Source organism: Pongo abelii, chromosome 6 (assembly GCF_028885655.2).
Source record: "Pongo abelii isolate AG06213 chromosome 6, NHGRI_mPonAbe1-v2.0_pri, whole genome shotgun sequence".
Classification (NCBI taxonomy): domain Eukaryota; kingdom Metazoa; phylum Chordata; class Mammalia; order Primates; family Hominidae; genus Pongo; species Pongo abelii.
In genome coordinates, this window is record NC_071991.2 from 128,831,324 (window position 1) to 128,845,866 (window position 14,543).

The 14,543-nt window shown below is 46.2% G+C and overlaps 1 protein-coding gene and 1 pseudogene across 1 annotated transcript in view; one reads left to right on the forward strand and one right to left on the reverse strand.

Moving 5' to 3' along the window:
• The window catches only part of PODXL (podocalyxin like), a 64,608-nt gene that overhangs the window by 15,422 nt on the left and 34,643 nt on the right, over positions 1–14,543 (reverse strand). Inside the window, exons 2-3 of the mRNA XM_009243230.4 lie at positions 1,600–2,208; positions 157–377 (exon numbers count right to left, since the gene is read on the reverse strand). Coding sequence (XP_009241505.1) covers positions 157–377; positions 1,600–2,208 — 830 coding nt within the window. The remainder of the gene's footprint in view (positions 1–156; positions 378–1,599; positions 2,209–14,543) is intronic.
• LOC100939833 (ras-related protein Rab-5A-like) lies at positions 11,018–11,854 on the forward strand (annotated as a pseudogene).

Sequence of the window (14,543 nt, forward strand, 5' to 3'; positions counted from 1 at the left end):
CAGGCTAACCAGGAAGAGGGAGAAGGGAATGGGTAAGTGCTGCTCAAAGCCCCAGCCAGGGGCCCTGCGTTGGAGGAAAGAACAGAAAAGCTTGTCTTAAAGCCCCTCCTACCCGAGTCTGGGTTCTCCTACTTGCCCCACCCCTGCTCGAGTTACCCAGTTACTCTCAGGAGCCACAGTGGGAGAAGGTGTTTTGGGGTATCGGTGGGTAGTTGATGCTGCCGTGGGGCTGGAGCTCATGGTCTCTGGCAGGGGAGGTGTTCTCAATGCTGTTGCCGGGCTTGTGGGCTGCACTGTCTCCTGGGAGGAAGGGGCCGTAGAGCTGGCTGGCATCTGACTGGAGGTCTGTTGAGTTCTTTGCGAGATAACCGATGACGCTGTCATTGGGAAAATGAGGGTAATGAGAAAAGATAAGTGCACCCTTGTGAGAAGAGGACAATCTTTTCTTGCTCTAATAGTTTTCCCAGGTTCTTTGGTCTTACCTCCCACAGAGACGGAAGAAGTGGACTCCTATGACAAGCCAGTGGAATAACCTGACAAAGTCACAGCAGCCGCAGCAAACGTTCACTGAGCACTTACTTTGTGCAAGGGACTAGGTGCTTCAAAGGTACTTTCCTACTGAATCCTCACAACCCTCTGGGGAAGGAATCGTCATCATCTGTATTTCATAAACAAGGAAACTGAGGCTCCGAGGAGCTCAGTGATTTGCCCGAGTTCCTGTGCCAACAAGTGGCAGGGCAGGGATTCGAATCCAGGATTATCTCAGCCGGAGCCCACACTCCTACTGTGTGGCACCCTCCTGTAGAGCGGTGGCCTGCTGACTTCTGACCATATGCCGCTGGTATGCAGCAACATCACCAGGGAGCGCTCAGAAATTCTGGGTCCACAGGTCTGAGATGGGCCATGATCCTAAGGCTCATGATCCATAGGTAGATTTTGAAATTGATTTACTAGGTTAAGACAAGCTCTTATAAATAATGAATAAGTAAGTAAACCTTTCGGCCGGACGTGGTGGCTCACACCTGTAATCCCACCACTTTGGGAGGCCAAGGTGGGCAGATCACCCGAGGTCAGGAGTTCAAGACCAGCCTGGCCAACATGGTGAAACACTGTCTCTACTTTAAAAAAAAAAAAATTAGCTGGTGTGGTGGTGCACACCTGTAGTCCCAGCTACTCGGGAGGCTGAGGCAGGAGAATTGCTTGAACCAGGAGGTGGAGGTTGCAGTGAGCAGAGATCACGCCACTGCACTCCAGCCTGGGTGACAGAGCGAGACTCCATCTCAAAAATAAATAAATAAATAAATAAATAGGTATGGAATAGAAACTATTCCCCTCTCAGGTTCAAGCAATTCTCCTGCCTCAGCCTCATGAGTAGCTGGGATTACAGGCGCCCGCCACCACACCCAGCTAATGTTTGTATTTTTAGTAGAGACAGGGTTTCGCCATGTTGGCCAGGCTGGTCTCGAACTCCTGACCTCAGGTGATCCACTTGTCTCGGCCTCCCAAAGTGCTGGGATTACAGGCATGAGCCTTTTCAGAGCCATCACGCCTGGCCCTGAAAAGTTTCTTGGTACCTGAAGAAAACCAGGCATTACTTACGTAGGGTGGTGTTCATCCCTGGGTTTGGGAAGGTGTAGCCAGGGCTAGCCACAGTGCTTGAACTGCTTGAAACTGTCGTAAGATGATCATGTCCCAAGCTTGTTGGGGTGGCCACAGGATGTATCGAAGTGGGTTGTGAGGGGCTAAGTGGATTTGTAGGGTGAGGGTTCGTCGGATGTTCTGCCTTAGTGGATGTGAGGTCTGTGGTCACACTGTGGCTGCTTTTCTCCCCAGAGTTTGTTGTATCTTCTGCTCCATTCTGGCTGCTTGTGGTGTTACGTTTAGCTGTGGCTGTGGAGGTTGCAACCGTAGTGGTGTCTGCACTTTTCGTGCTCTTGGGGCTCTCGATGGTGGTAGTAGGGTTGCCTGAGCCGCCTCCTCTAGCCACGGTAGTGTTGACTGGGCCTGAGACTTGCTGAACCAGGGTTGTAGTCCCCGGTGAGTCACTGGATACCCCAAGGGTGGTCGCCTTGACCGAGGCCAAGGTTTCGCTGGCCTTGGAAGTGGGGACTGTGCTCTGCTGGGCTGTAGCTGTAGCCATGATGGTGACATTGGATGCTGGAGTCGATGCTGTTATGTTAGATGACTTTGTAGTAGTAGTCTGGAGTGCTGTTTGTAAAGACAACAGAGAATGGAGTTAGGGCCGGGAGGCTTCCTCACCACGCTTCTCCAGTTCTTCCCCAGGATTCAGAGGCCTTGCTCGCAGCCCTGCTGTCTGCCTTGCTAAAGGCCTGGGTCTTTGTTGAATCCAGAATTTTCAGAGGTTCAAGAAATCTCTTTTTTTTGTCTTTTTTTTTTTCTTCTTCCTTTTTGTGGAGAATGGGGTCTCGCTATATTGCCCAGGCAGGTCTTGAACTCCTGAGCTCAAGCTATCCTCCCACCTCTGCCTCCCTCAGAGCTGGGATTACAGGTGTGAGCCACCACGCCTGGCGTGAAACCTCCAAGAAGGCAGCTTGGAGTGCAGCAGGGTCAGAAAAGCAAAATGCTGCTGAAGGGGAGGCCAGGCCAACGAGGCCCACCACATATGGAGGCTGTCATGCATGCCCTGCCCTCCCCGTCCAGCCCCATACACATCCCCTTTAAGTTTCTCAATATGCTACCCCAGAACCAGCTGCCAGGAACACCTCTGTCTCCTCCTCCCCAGCTCCCAGGCATGTGGCCCGCAGAAAATTCCACAGACTAATGCTTCCTGAACTGCCCTGGCCCTGTTCTGAGCTTAAGCAAAAAAGACGTGGGCCCTGTTCTCATGGAAGTTAAATCTAGGAGAAACTGACGATAAACTGAAATTACACAAATTACTATTTCAGTACTAGGTGAGCTGTGCCAAGAAAGAAAGGCCGAGTGCCCGGACTGCATGCAGCCTGGTGGCTTCACCTGCCATTTCTTGAGGAAATAGGTTCTGTGTCAGGCAATGGAGACACAATGGTGAACACGACACAGAGAGTCGTACCCTCAAGAAGCTAACACTCTGGTGGGGAGGCAGAGACTAAACACCTGGACAGAGCAGCCATCAAATCTGCTTATTACACGGAGGAAGTGAGGAAGGAAATGATGCAGAGACGAACGGGGAGGGACCATGTTGAATGAGGGAAGGAAAGGCATCTCTGCGATGATGGTTAAGCTAAGCCCTGAAGGATAGCAAGGAGAATGCTGTGTGAAGAATGGGAGGAGAAGTGTTCCCAGCAGAAGGAACAGAATCTGCAAAGCCCCTGAGTAGGGAAAGGAGCTGACAGAAGACAAGCAGGAATGGAGTTTGGTAAGGAGGGGTCAGGTTCAGGGCTGAGAAAATGCAGGGTCTTATGACAGTGACAGCAACTGAGCGTCCAAACCAGACATTTTTGAGAATAAAATGCTCTCTTAAAAATCACATTCGGACAGGTGTGGTGGCTCATGCCTTTAATCCCAGCACTTTGGGAGGCTGAGGCAGGCAGATCACTTGAGGTCAGGAGTTACAGACCAGTCTGGCCAATATAGAGAAACCCTGTTTCTACTAAAAATACAAAATAAATAAGCTGGGCGTGGTGATGGGTGCCTGTAATCCCAGCTACTTGGGAGGCTGAGGCAGGAGAATGGCTTGAATCCGGGAGGCAGAGGTTGCAGTGAGCCAAGATGGCACCACTGCACTCCAGCCTGGGCGACAGAGCGAGACTCCGTCTCAAAAAAAAAAAAAAAAAAAAAAAATCACATCCTACGTAGGAGACATAAGATCATCCTCCTCAAAGGCCAACACGCAGATTCCAGATTTTATTCTTGGCGCAAAAAAGAAGCCACTGAAGGCATTAAAGCACAGAAGTTTTATAGGATGACTTACAGAGAAACCTGTTCCTGCTGCTTTGGGGAATGCAGACTGGAAAGAAGCGTGTGTGGAAGAGGGAAGAGAAGTTAGGAGGCAATCACAGTAATCCAGATGGAATGAACAGGGTTGGCCATAGGAAGCTATTGACACTGGAGACAAAAGGTGGATAGAGTCAAGACTGTTTTGGAGATCAACTGCTTGCTGATGTCCTAAGTGAGGGAAGAAGAGAATCTAAGGTGATTCCTAGTTTTCTGTCTGAAGCAGAAGGGAGTGGTGGGAAGGGGGCTGATGGCTGCATCCCGTTCTCTGTGCCAGCCAGTACCCAAACCATTTCTCTATATCTGGGAGTTCTGCACCCCGTGAGACTTGATGGCAGCAGAATCTGCCTCCTATGGTGATGCTCCTATGAAAATGCCAGCTCTTTGCCTTGCCAGCCTCCCCTGGGATGAGCATAAGCAGGTGACAGTGCCACCATGAACTAGCAGTCTCATTCCAGCCGTGAGGGGCTCTGCAGGCAGGAGTGGTGACATCATGCATGGAGGTGAGGCCAAGCACTCATCCCGGGCCACAGCGCCACCTAGTGCTTGGCATGGGTAAGCAGCGCTGGCCTCCCTGAATCTGCAGCCTGGCTTGGGTGATGTTCAAAGTAGCCCTGAATGTGGCCTCCAGCAATCCCAGCTACTCCATACACTGGACAGTATCCCCAAATCTTTTACACACACATTTTGCTACTGAAAAGCAGAAATGTTTATCAGGAGTAGCCGCCAGCAGCAAGACTTCAAGGATTGGTTGTCAGGCCTTACTGGGGACAAAGGGCAGTCAAAATTCTGCAAGTATTAAGGAATACTTGCAAGTGTCCCATGATATCTCAAGGATAAGCAGTCACATTATCACCTCTAATCTAGAGTGAAGTGCCCAGGAAGTGGCTTTGGTGTGGCCCAGTGGTTGCTGCCAGAGTATGAAAGGCACACTCACCAAATGTGTTTTAAAAAGCAATAAAGGCTGGGCGCGGTGGCTCATGCCTGTAATCCCAGCACTTTGGGAGGCCAAGGCAGGTGGATCACCTGAGGTCAGGAGTTTGAGACCAGCCTGGCCAACATGGTGAAACTTCATCTCTACTAAAAATACAAAAATTAGCCAGGCGTAGTGGCGGGAGCCTGTAATCCCAGCTACTCAGGAGGCTGAGGCAGGAGAATAGCTTGAACCTGGGAGGCGGAGGTGTAGTGAGCCAAGATCGTGCCACTGCACTCCAGCCTGGGTGACAGAGTGAGACACGGTCTCCAAAAAAAAAAAAAAAAGAAGCAGTGCAATGTGTGGGTTTGACAGGCATTTTTTCTTCTTAGTAGTTCATAAAATAACAGTGCTTCTTACTATTGATGGCATCATAGTGTCATCTGGCAAGATACTAAATTGCTAAGGGACTATATCAGCATATTTGGGGAATTAAGGAATTTGTGGGATGATTGTTTTTTGTTTTGTTTTGTTTTGTTTTGTAAGACAGGATCTTGCTCTGTTGCCCAAGCTGGAGTACAGTGGCACGATCAGGACTCACTACAGCCTTGACCTCCTAGGCTCAATCAGTCCCCCCACCTCAGCCTCCGAGTAGCTGAGACCACAAGCACGCACCACCACACCCAGCTAATTTTTTTTTATAATTTGTAGAGACGAGATCTCACTATAATGGCCAGGCTAGTCTCAAACTTCTAGGCTCAAGTGATCCTCCAGCCTTGGCCTCCCAAAGTGCTGGGATTACAGGTGTGAGCCACGGCACCCAGCCCTGGACGGTTGCTTCTTATAGTGGTGAATAGCTTAAAACAGGATTTGTCAACTCTGAAACTATTGGCATTTTGAACTGGATATTTCTTGTTATGGGAGGTTGTCCTATGCATTATACACAGAATGCTTAGCAGCATTCCTGGCCTCTATGTATTAGATGCAAGTAATACACATGCACGCCCCTTTCCGGTTGTAACCATGAAAAATGTCTCCAGATATTGCCAAATGTCTCCTGAGGGAGACAAAATCACTGCCAGTAAAAACTACTGGTTTAAAGAAAGAGAACAACAAATTCAAATTCCTAAACCTCCTATGAAAGCACAGACTGAAAACCAGAGACTTTCCAAGAACACATTCAAGGAGTCTCTTTGTTTGCAGCTGAAGGGCTGAGAGGGCCCTTTAAAAGACTTTAAAAGCTTAATTCCGTGAGTTGCTGAATTAGGGTGTTAACTTAATTCATAAGCTCACCAGGTCTCTTATGTGAAAATAGAACCTAGAGAATTTTTTTTTTTGAGACAGAGTTTCGCTCCTGTTGCCCAAGCTGGAGTGCAATGGTGCGATCTCGGCTCACTGCAACCTCGTCCTCCCAGGTTCAAGGGATTCTCCTGCCTCAGCCTCCCAAGTAGCTGAGATTACAAGTGCACGCCATCATGCCCAACTAATCTGTTGTATTTTTAGTAGAAATGGGGTTTCACCATGTTAGCCAGGCTGGTCTCGAACTCCTTACCTCAGATGCTCCGCCCACCTTGGCCTCCCAAAGTACAGGGATTACAGGCGTGAGCCACTGTGCCTGGCCAACTTAGAGAATTAAATGGTGACATGAGAGGTTGTAGATGAATCAGACTACCCATAAATCTCCATCTTCAATAGAATTCACTTGCCAGGAAGCTCTACCACTGCTCTCCTGTAAGATGCTCAATAACCTCACTTCAGCTCATTGGCACCGAAAGCCAAATCTCATCATGATCCCCGCCGCTCTTTATTTTCTTCAAACCTATAACAACAGTCAGATTCCAATATGTCCCAGGAGGAGAAACACAGACTCTGACCTAGGAGAAGGCTCACACACTAAAAATATCTACAAAAAAAACTTGCAAATATTTATGGATATTTAACTAAGGGTGCTGTATCAAAAGGAGGATGATTGTAATTTTACATCAGGCTGAATTACCCAGTATGGGTATGCAAAACCGTAGGTTTTGGATCCAATATGCTGACTCAAGCAGCTACAGGTAGTTCTCATTGCTTTCTTAGTTGGATGACTGAAACCTGGACTCAATGGAAACCCACATTAAATAAAGCTGAGTTGTCAGAAATTCCCTGGAGCAATGTATAGGAAGAAATGCAAAGTCTTGGCTGGGCACGGTGGCTCACGCCTGTAATCCCAGCAATTTGGGAGGCCGAGGCAGGTGGATCACGAGGTCGGGAGTTCGAGACCAGCCTGGCCAACATGGTGGAACCCCGTCTCTACTAAAAATACAAAAATTAGCCGGGCGTGTTGGCGCACGCCTGTAATCCTGGCTACTCAGGAGGCTGAGGCAGGAGAATTGCTTGAACCCAGGAGATAGCACCACTGCACTCCAGCCTGGGAGACAGAGAGATACTCTGTCTCAGAAGAAGAAAAAAAAAAAAAGTCTTGGAGAAACAGAGTGTTTATCATGTATGTCCTGCTCACTCACGCTCTGGTGTGTCATGAGAACTCAAATGACACTCCCTTTACAAGGCTTTAAGCAACGTAATTCCTGACTTCTAAGATTCACATCTTTCCATGTCTCTGAAATGAGAATGTATTATAAATAATTGTGGGTCACGCTTTGACTGTGGTGCTTTTTCTTTTTTTCTTTTTTTTTTTTTTGAGACAGGGTCTTGCTCCATCACCTAGGTTGTAGTGCAGTGGCATGATATACTGCAGCATCAACCTCCTGGGCTCAAGTGATCCTTCTGCCTCAGCTTCCCAAGTAGCTGGGAGCACAGGTGTGCACTATGACACCTGAGAAATTTTGTAGAAACAGGATCTCCCTATGTTGCCCAGGCTGGTCTCGAACTTCTATGCTCAAGTGATCCTTCTACCTCAGCCTCCCAAATTGCTGGGATTACAGGTGCAAGCCACCATGCCTGGCTTTTTTTCTAAGTGGTTCATAAAATAATAGTGCATCTTATAATTGATGGTGGCTTGGATTTCATTACATTTGGGATATTGTTAAGAGGAGGACTATTCACATGTTCTGAGAACTCTTGTGGCTGACCTTCACTGGTCAGGTATGTTAATAGCAAATGCTGCTGATTTCAGTGGGGATGGACACCAGGTTCCTTGGTGTAGAGAAAATAACAGAAATTCGTTTCCAGGAAAAAAGGTGTGTGTGTTTCCACAGTGGGCAGCAAGACCAGCGTGGCGATCTCAAGGGTCTAACCAAGGCTCTTTCGAGCAGCAGCTAACAGCTCGTGTGCTCTTTAGGATCAGAATGGATGGGCAGCTCACTGACTTCCTAGGTGTAGGGCCCGCAAACTGGGAACTGTGTTGACTCACAATGAAAGGGAACGCAGCCACTCAACCAGGTCCCAGAAGTCGATGTTTTCAGACTCGGCGTTCCTTGAATGAATCATGCATTTCTTTCCTATGGCTGCGTTAACAAATGACTACAAACTAGGTGGCTACAAACAACATAAATATATTCTCTCGTGGTTCTGGAGGCTAGACGTCCAGAACTGGCAGGGCCATGCTCTCTCCAAAGGCACCAGGGAAGACTCTTTTCCTGCCTCTTACCAGCAATCCTGGCTACTCCTTGACTTGTAGCTGTGTCACTGTGATCTCTGGCTCCATCAACACAAGACCTTCCTCCTTGCATAACTCTCCCTTTTTTTTTTTTTTTTTGAGACAGAGTCTCTGTCACCCAGACTGGAGTACAATGGCGCGATCTCCACTCACTACAACCTCCGCCTTGTGGGTTCAAGCGATTCTCCTGCCTCAGCCTCCGAAGTACCTGGGACCACAGGTACACACACTACACCAGGCTAATTTTTGTATTTTTAATGGAGATGCAGTTTCACCATGTTGGCCAGGCTGGTCTCGAACTCCTGACCTCAGGCGATCCACCCTGCTCAGCCTCCTGAAGTGCTGGGATTACAGGTGTGAGCCACCGGGGCCGGCCACATATCTCTCCTCTTATAAGGATACCAGTCATTGGATTTAGAGCCCTCCCTAATCCAGTATGACTTCATCTTAACTTGATTACATCTGCAAAGACCCTATTTCTAAGTAGGGTCACCTGCACAGGTACCAGGTACCAGAGATTAGGACCTGAACATGTCTTTTTGGGGGGGAATGCCATTCGCCCTCCTGATCTGCTCTCCTATATCCTCGTGAAAAAACCAGGAGTCTTTCAAACATTAGAAATTAACTCTGTCTGCTTTAAAGAGAAAGTCAATGTATTAAAAAGATAATGCGTTGGCTAATAAAATACTTGAGGTGGCTAAAGAATCAGGCACGAGTCAGAAACAGTGCTCAAGACCTCTTCTCCTGAACGGGTCTGGTGAGGTCATCACTTCCACCACCATCGAGCATCAGTTCGCACCACTGGCAACATTAGTATTGGATACTGGATTTTACCGGGGATGAGTGTTTAAGGTGCTGTCTGTAAGAGGTCTTTCCATTTACTTTTACGATGGCACCATGGGGAATCCCCTGGGTTCTAGCCATATTCCTTCCTGCTTCATTATTTAGCTCCGTGTGGGGTTCACGCTAAGTCTGATTAAATTTAACAGGCCACTTATTCTGCCATAGAGTAAGCTCCTTGGTAAAGCCTATGGTCTCTGGGGTAATTGTGATGGTGAATAAAGCATTCTGGAAGTCCAGAAACGGCGCTGCTGACAGAAACGTGGCAGCCTGAGGGCACATGCAGGTCCAGAACGGGCCGCCCTCCACCACGGCCACTTGGTCACGGGTCCACAGCGCCATCATTAGGCGATGGAGAAGAAAACTGATACGCTGAAGGGGTCATCTTGCCTATCTGATTACCCAGAGCCTTTCTCTGGCGTCAGGCAAATATCCTCACACTCCAGACCGATCCCTGTGGGTCCCTCCACACACCTGCCTAACCTTCCAAGTCACACTGATTCTCCATTGCTGTTCCTTCTGAGTTCCCTAGCATTGTTTTAAAAATGATTAGCTCCTGCTGATGAATCTGTTCAGAGCCTCGCCTCAGTGGACCTTTCCTTCAAAAAGAAAAGACCAGGAAATGTATTCTTTTTTTGTTGTTGTTACTACCATATTGCAATACTTTATGTTACAAATTACGGGTACATTGTTTATTATGGTTCTAGCCATGGCGGAACAACTGAAGCCCCTTCCTGTCAAAGGGGGAGAGAGAAATAATTAGCTGTTTTAGTAACTGTACATTTTGTATACTTTTAAGCAACTCTTAAATATTACAGAAAAGTAATACAGATATGGAGACTACAATACAGTACCCTATTTACAGTACAGCTGAAGATCGAATTTAAAATAATCAAGTTTGAATATACATAATTGTTAGTGCATTGACTATATTACGTCAAAAGGGAACAAAAGCCCCCTCCCCTCCCCGCCCCAAACAACAAAACCTATGTAATGGCCAGCAGTGATTAATTAGAAATCACAGACACCTGGGTTTATTTCATTTTTGTTAAAGAACTCACATGTTTGAAAGGAACACTGTCCATTAAGGTGCATTTATTAGTTCTCAAAATTCCTAAAACAAGATGGGGTTGCATTTGATTTTTACCCCATTTAAAAAAAAAAAAACAGGACTGGGTATAATTAAGATACCATTAATACTCTTCCCCACCCCCGACCTTGTATATGTGGGATTATTTTCTTGCGGTTAATTTATTAAAATGTGGAATGTACATTTTAAATACAGGTACCAGGAGAAATGAACATTTGCCTGAATACTATGGCTAAGCATCATAAATAACTTTAGAATCTCCTTCTAAACAAAGAATGTTTTTGAAAAGCCCAAATTAGTAAGTTCCAGTTTTTTTTTTTCACAGGTGACTACTGTACCAGTGTGGAGAAATGGGCTGGTTAACTGTGTGGGTCCAGACAGTCATTTGTCTATATTCCTAGTGATGAGAAATTATTCCCCCTAACCTTCCAATGAAACAAGTGTCCACACTGTTCTCATTTTTCCCTATTGTTGAAACATTAGTGAGAGGGACCCATGCATGTTATTAAAAATTAAGTTCAAAACACTTAAAATAATTCTGTATTAGAAACTTGACTCTATCATAAGTCTCTTCTTTTGGAAGTCATACTGGGCTGGTTAAATGCTCGCTTGGGCCTTGCTGCCAGGAAGATTCGAACCCGCAGCTCGGTTTGCCGCGGTCTCGGGTTTCTTTACCTCCAGAAAGAAGAATATTGGCCCCTTGAATTCTGGAAGTTCATTGAAGAGTCTGAAATTAGGGACTTATTTCAAATTTGGACATGGCTAGTCGAGGCGCAACAAGACCCAATGGGCCAAATACTGGAAATAAAATATGCCAGTTCAAACTAGTACTTCTGGGAGAGTCCGCTGTTGGCAAATCAAGCCTAGTGCTTCGTTTTGTGAAAGGCCAATTTCATGAATTTCAAGAGAGTACCATTGGGGCTGCTTTTCTAACCCAAACTGTATGTTTTGATGACACTACAGTAAAGTTTGAAATATGGGATACAGCTGGTCAAGAACGATACCATAGCCTAGCACCAATGTACTACAGAGGAGCACAAGCAGCCATAGTTGTATATGATATCACAAATGAGGAGTCCTTTGCAAGAGCAAAAAATTGGGTTAAAGAACTTCAGAGGCAAGCAAGTCCTAACATTGTAATCCTTTATCAGGAAACAAGGCTGACCTAGCAAATAAAAGAGCAGTAGATTTCCAGAAAGCACAGTCCTATGCAGATGACAATAGTTTATTATTCATGAAGACATCCGCTCAAACATCAGTGAATGTAAATGAAATATTCATGGCAATAGCTAAAAAACTGCCAAAGAATGAACCACAAAATCCAGAAGCAAATTCTGCCAGAGGAAGAGTCGAGTAGACCTTACCGAACCCACACAACCAACCAGGAGTCAGTGTTGTAGTAACTAAACCTCTAGTTTGAACTAGCTGGAATAGTCTTCTGCTTCCTAAATGTTAATAACAAAGGAAATGTATTCTTTAAAGTCCTGGCCACTGGGAGAATTTTCTTTCTACACCACCCTTCAGGATATAGAGCTTTTCTCCTGTCACCGTCCAGTTTGGGCTGGTACTAGCATATTATCCCAAATCATATAAAACCAGGCTTGGCTTTTTCACTCCTCATTCAGCTGATCTAGGGTAACTAATTCTCTTAGAAACCTTTAGGTATGGGTGGGGGCAGGAACACGCATTCTGAGGGCGTGAGCCGCGCTCCAACTTCCATTGTCTTCCTTTAAGACCAGCCCAGGCCTGATCCTCTATCTACCACCTTCAGTCTAACAATAGAAAGCCACAAAACAAACCTAAAGAAAAAAATGGAGGAATGAAAGAACAACCAAAGAAATAGAAACCAAAATACAATACCACATATCAAAATCAATAATTGGTTTTTTTAAACAGGCTAATAAAGTGCCAAAAAGTCTTTGAAGAGGTTGATCAAAAGGGAAAAAAAAATCCAAAGGCATAAGTAAACAATGTGAGGTACAAAAATAATAAGTTATTTAAAGCATAATACTTTATGGGCAAATATTTATAAATTTGAAGCAGATGAGATAGACAAATTTCTTTCTTTCTTTTTTTTATTTTTTTGAGACAGAGTCTCACTCCATCCCACAGGCTGGAATGCAATGGTGTGATCTTGGCTCATTACAACCTCCTGGGGTCAAGCAATCCTCCTACTTCAGCCTCCTGGGTAGCTGGGACTACAGGCATGTACCACCATGCTCAGCTACAATTTTTGTATTTTTTGTAGAGATAGGGTTTCACCATGTTGCCCAGGCTGGTCTCAAACTCCTGGGCTCAAGGGATCCATCTGCCTCAGTCTCCCAAAGTGCTGGGACTACAGACATGAGACACTGTGCCCCGCCACAAATTTCTTGGGAAAGAAAAAACCAGAGTGACTCAAGGAAAATGGAAATAATCATTTATCCTATAATCATAAAGAAATTGAGCCTTTCCAACCTGGGTGCGGTAAAATGGCTCCTGCGAAGAAGGGTGGTGAGAAGAAAGGCCGTTCTGCCATCAATGAGGCGGTGACCCGAGAATGCACCGTCAACAATCCCAAGAGCACCCTGGAGTGGGCTTCAAGCAGCATGTCCCTCAGGCACTCACAGAGATCCAGAAATCTGCCATGAAGGAACTCCAGATGTGCGCATTGATATCAGGCTCATCAAAGCTGTCTGGGCCAAAGGAATAAAGGATGTCCCATACCTATCCCTGTGCGGTTGTCCAGGAAACAGATGAGGATGAAGAGTCACCAAACAAGCTCTATACTTTGGTTACCCACGTGCCTGTTACCACTTTCAAAAATCTATAGACAGTCAGTGTGGATGAGAAATAACTGCTGACTGTCGAATACATCAAATAAAGGTATAAAACCACAAAAAAGGAAAAAAAAAATTGAATAGGTACTTTTTTCATAAAGAAACTCCAAAACAGGATTCAAAGATCAAATCATTCTGGCCTTACGTGAACTTTCTGTAGCACAGTCTGTTCTGCTCTAATATGTGTCTGTAAAAGGAATTGTTTCATATACAATTGTCCATCAACAAAACATGAAAAGCGCAAACCAAAGAAAAAGACTGATACATTTAGTGTCAAAGTTAAGAATTTGTGTTCATCAAAAGAAATAGGACTTCCAGTTTCAGCTAATGAGAGCAGAGACTGGAAAGAACTTTGCTCCTACTCTGACTATAAGAAAAAAGCTGAGAGGCTGGGCACGGTGGCTCACGCCTTTAATCCCAGCACTTTGGGAGGCTGAGGCGGGCCGATCACTTGAGGTCAGGAGTTTGAAATCAGTGTGGCCAATATGGCGAAATCCCATCTCTACTAAAAATACAAAAAATTAGCCGGGCATAGCGGCAGGCGCCTGTAATCCCAGTTACTCAGGAGGCTGAGGCAGGAGATTTGCTTGAACCCAGGAGGCAGAGACTACACTGAGCTGAGATTGTGCCACTGCACTCCAGCCTGGGTGACTCCATCTCAAAAAAAAAAAAACCGCTGAGAAGCCAAAAAGTTAAGACTTTTCTTGAGCCCTGAGGTCATGAAGAAAACGACCCTGAAAAGTGGAGACAGATGGACAACTGCAGGGAGCAACCGGACCCGAGCGCACTTGCTTTACCTGGGACATGGACAAAGTTCAGTAAGAACATTAAGGTCAATTTTTTTTTTTTTTTTTTTTTTTTTTTTTTTGAGACGGAGTCTCACTCTGTCACCCAGGCTGGAGTGCAGTGGTGTGATCTCAGCTCACTGGCTCACTGCAACCTCAGCCTCCAAGGTTCAAGTGATTCTCCGGCCTCAGCCTTCTGAGTAGCTGGGATTATAGGCACGCACCACCACGCCCGGTTGTATTTTTAGTAGAGAAGGGGTTTCACCATGTTGGTCAGGTTGGTCTCGAACTCCTGACTTCGTGATGGACCCACCTCGGCTTCCCAAAGTGCTGGGATTACAGACGTGAGCCACCACACCCAGCTGATTAAAGACAATTTTTAAATGAGTTTCTGAAAGCTGTGTATGGGTTAGTATGAAAATGTGAAGCCCTATGAGCTGTAGGCATGGTAAGGTCCACAACACAGGGCAGTTTACTCCTGGGAACCCCGCCAGGTGCTCACAGGAAGCCTTGAAAAAGCAAACCCTTGTGGGTGGGGCTGGCTGGGGAAATAAAACAGCCGGCG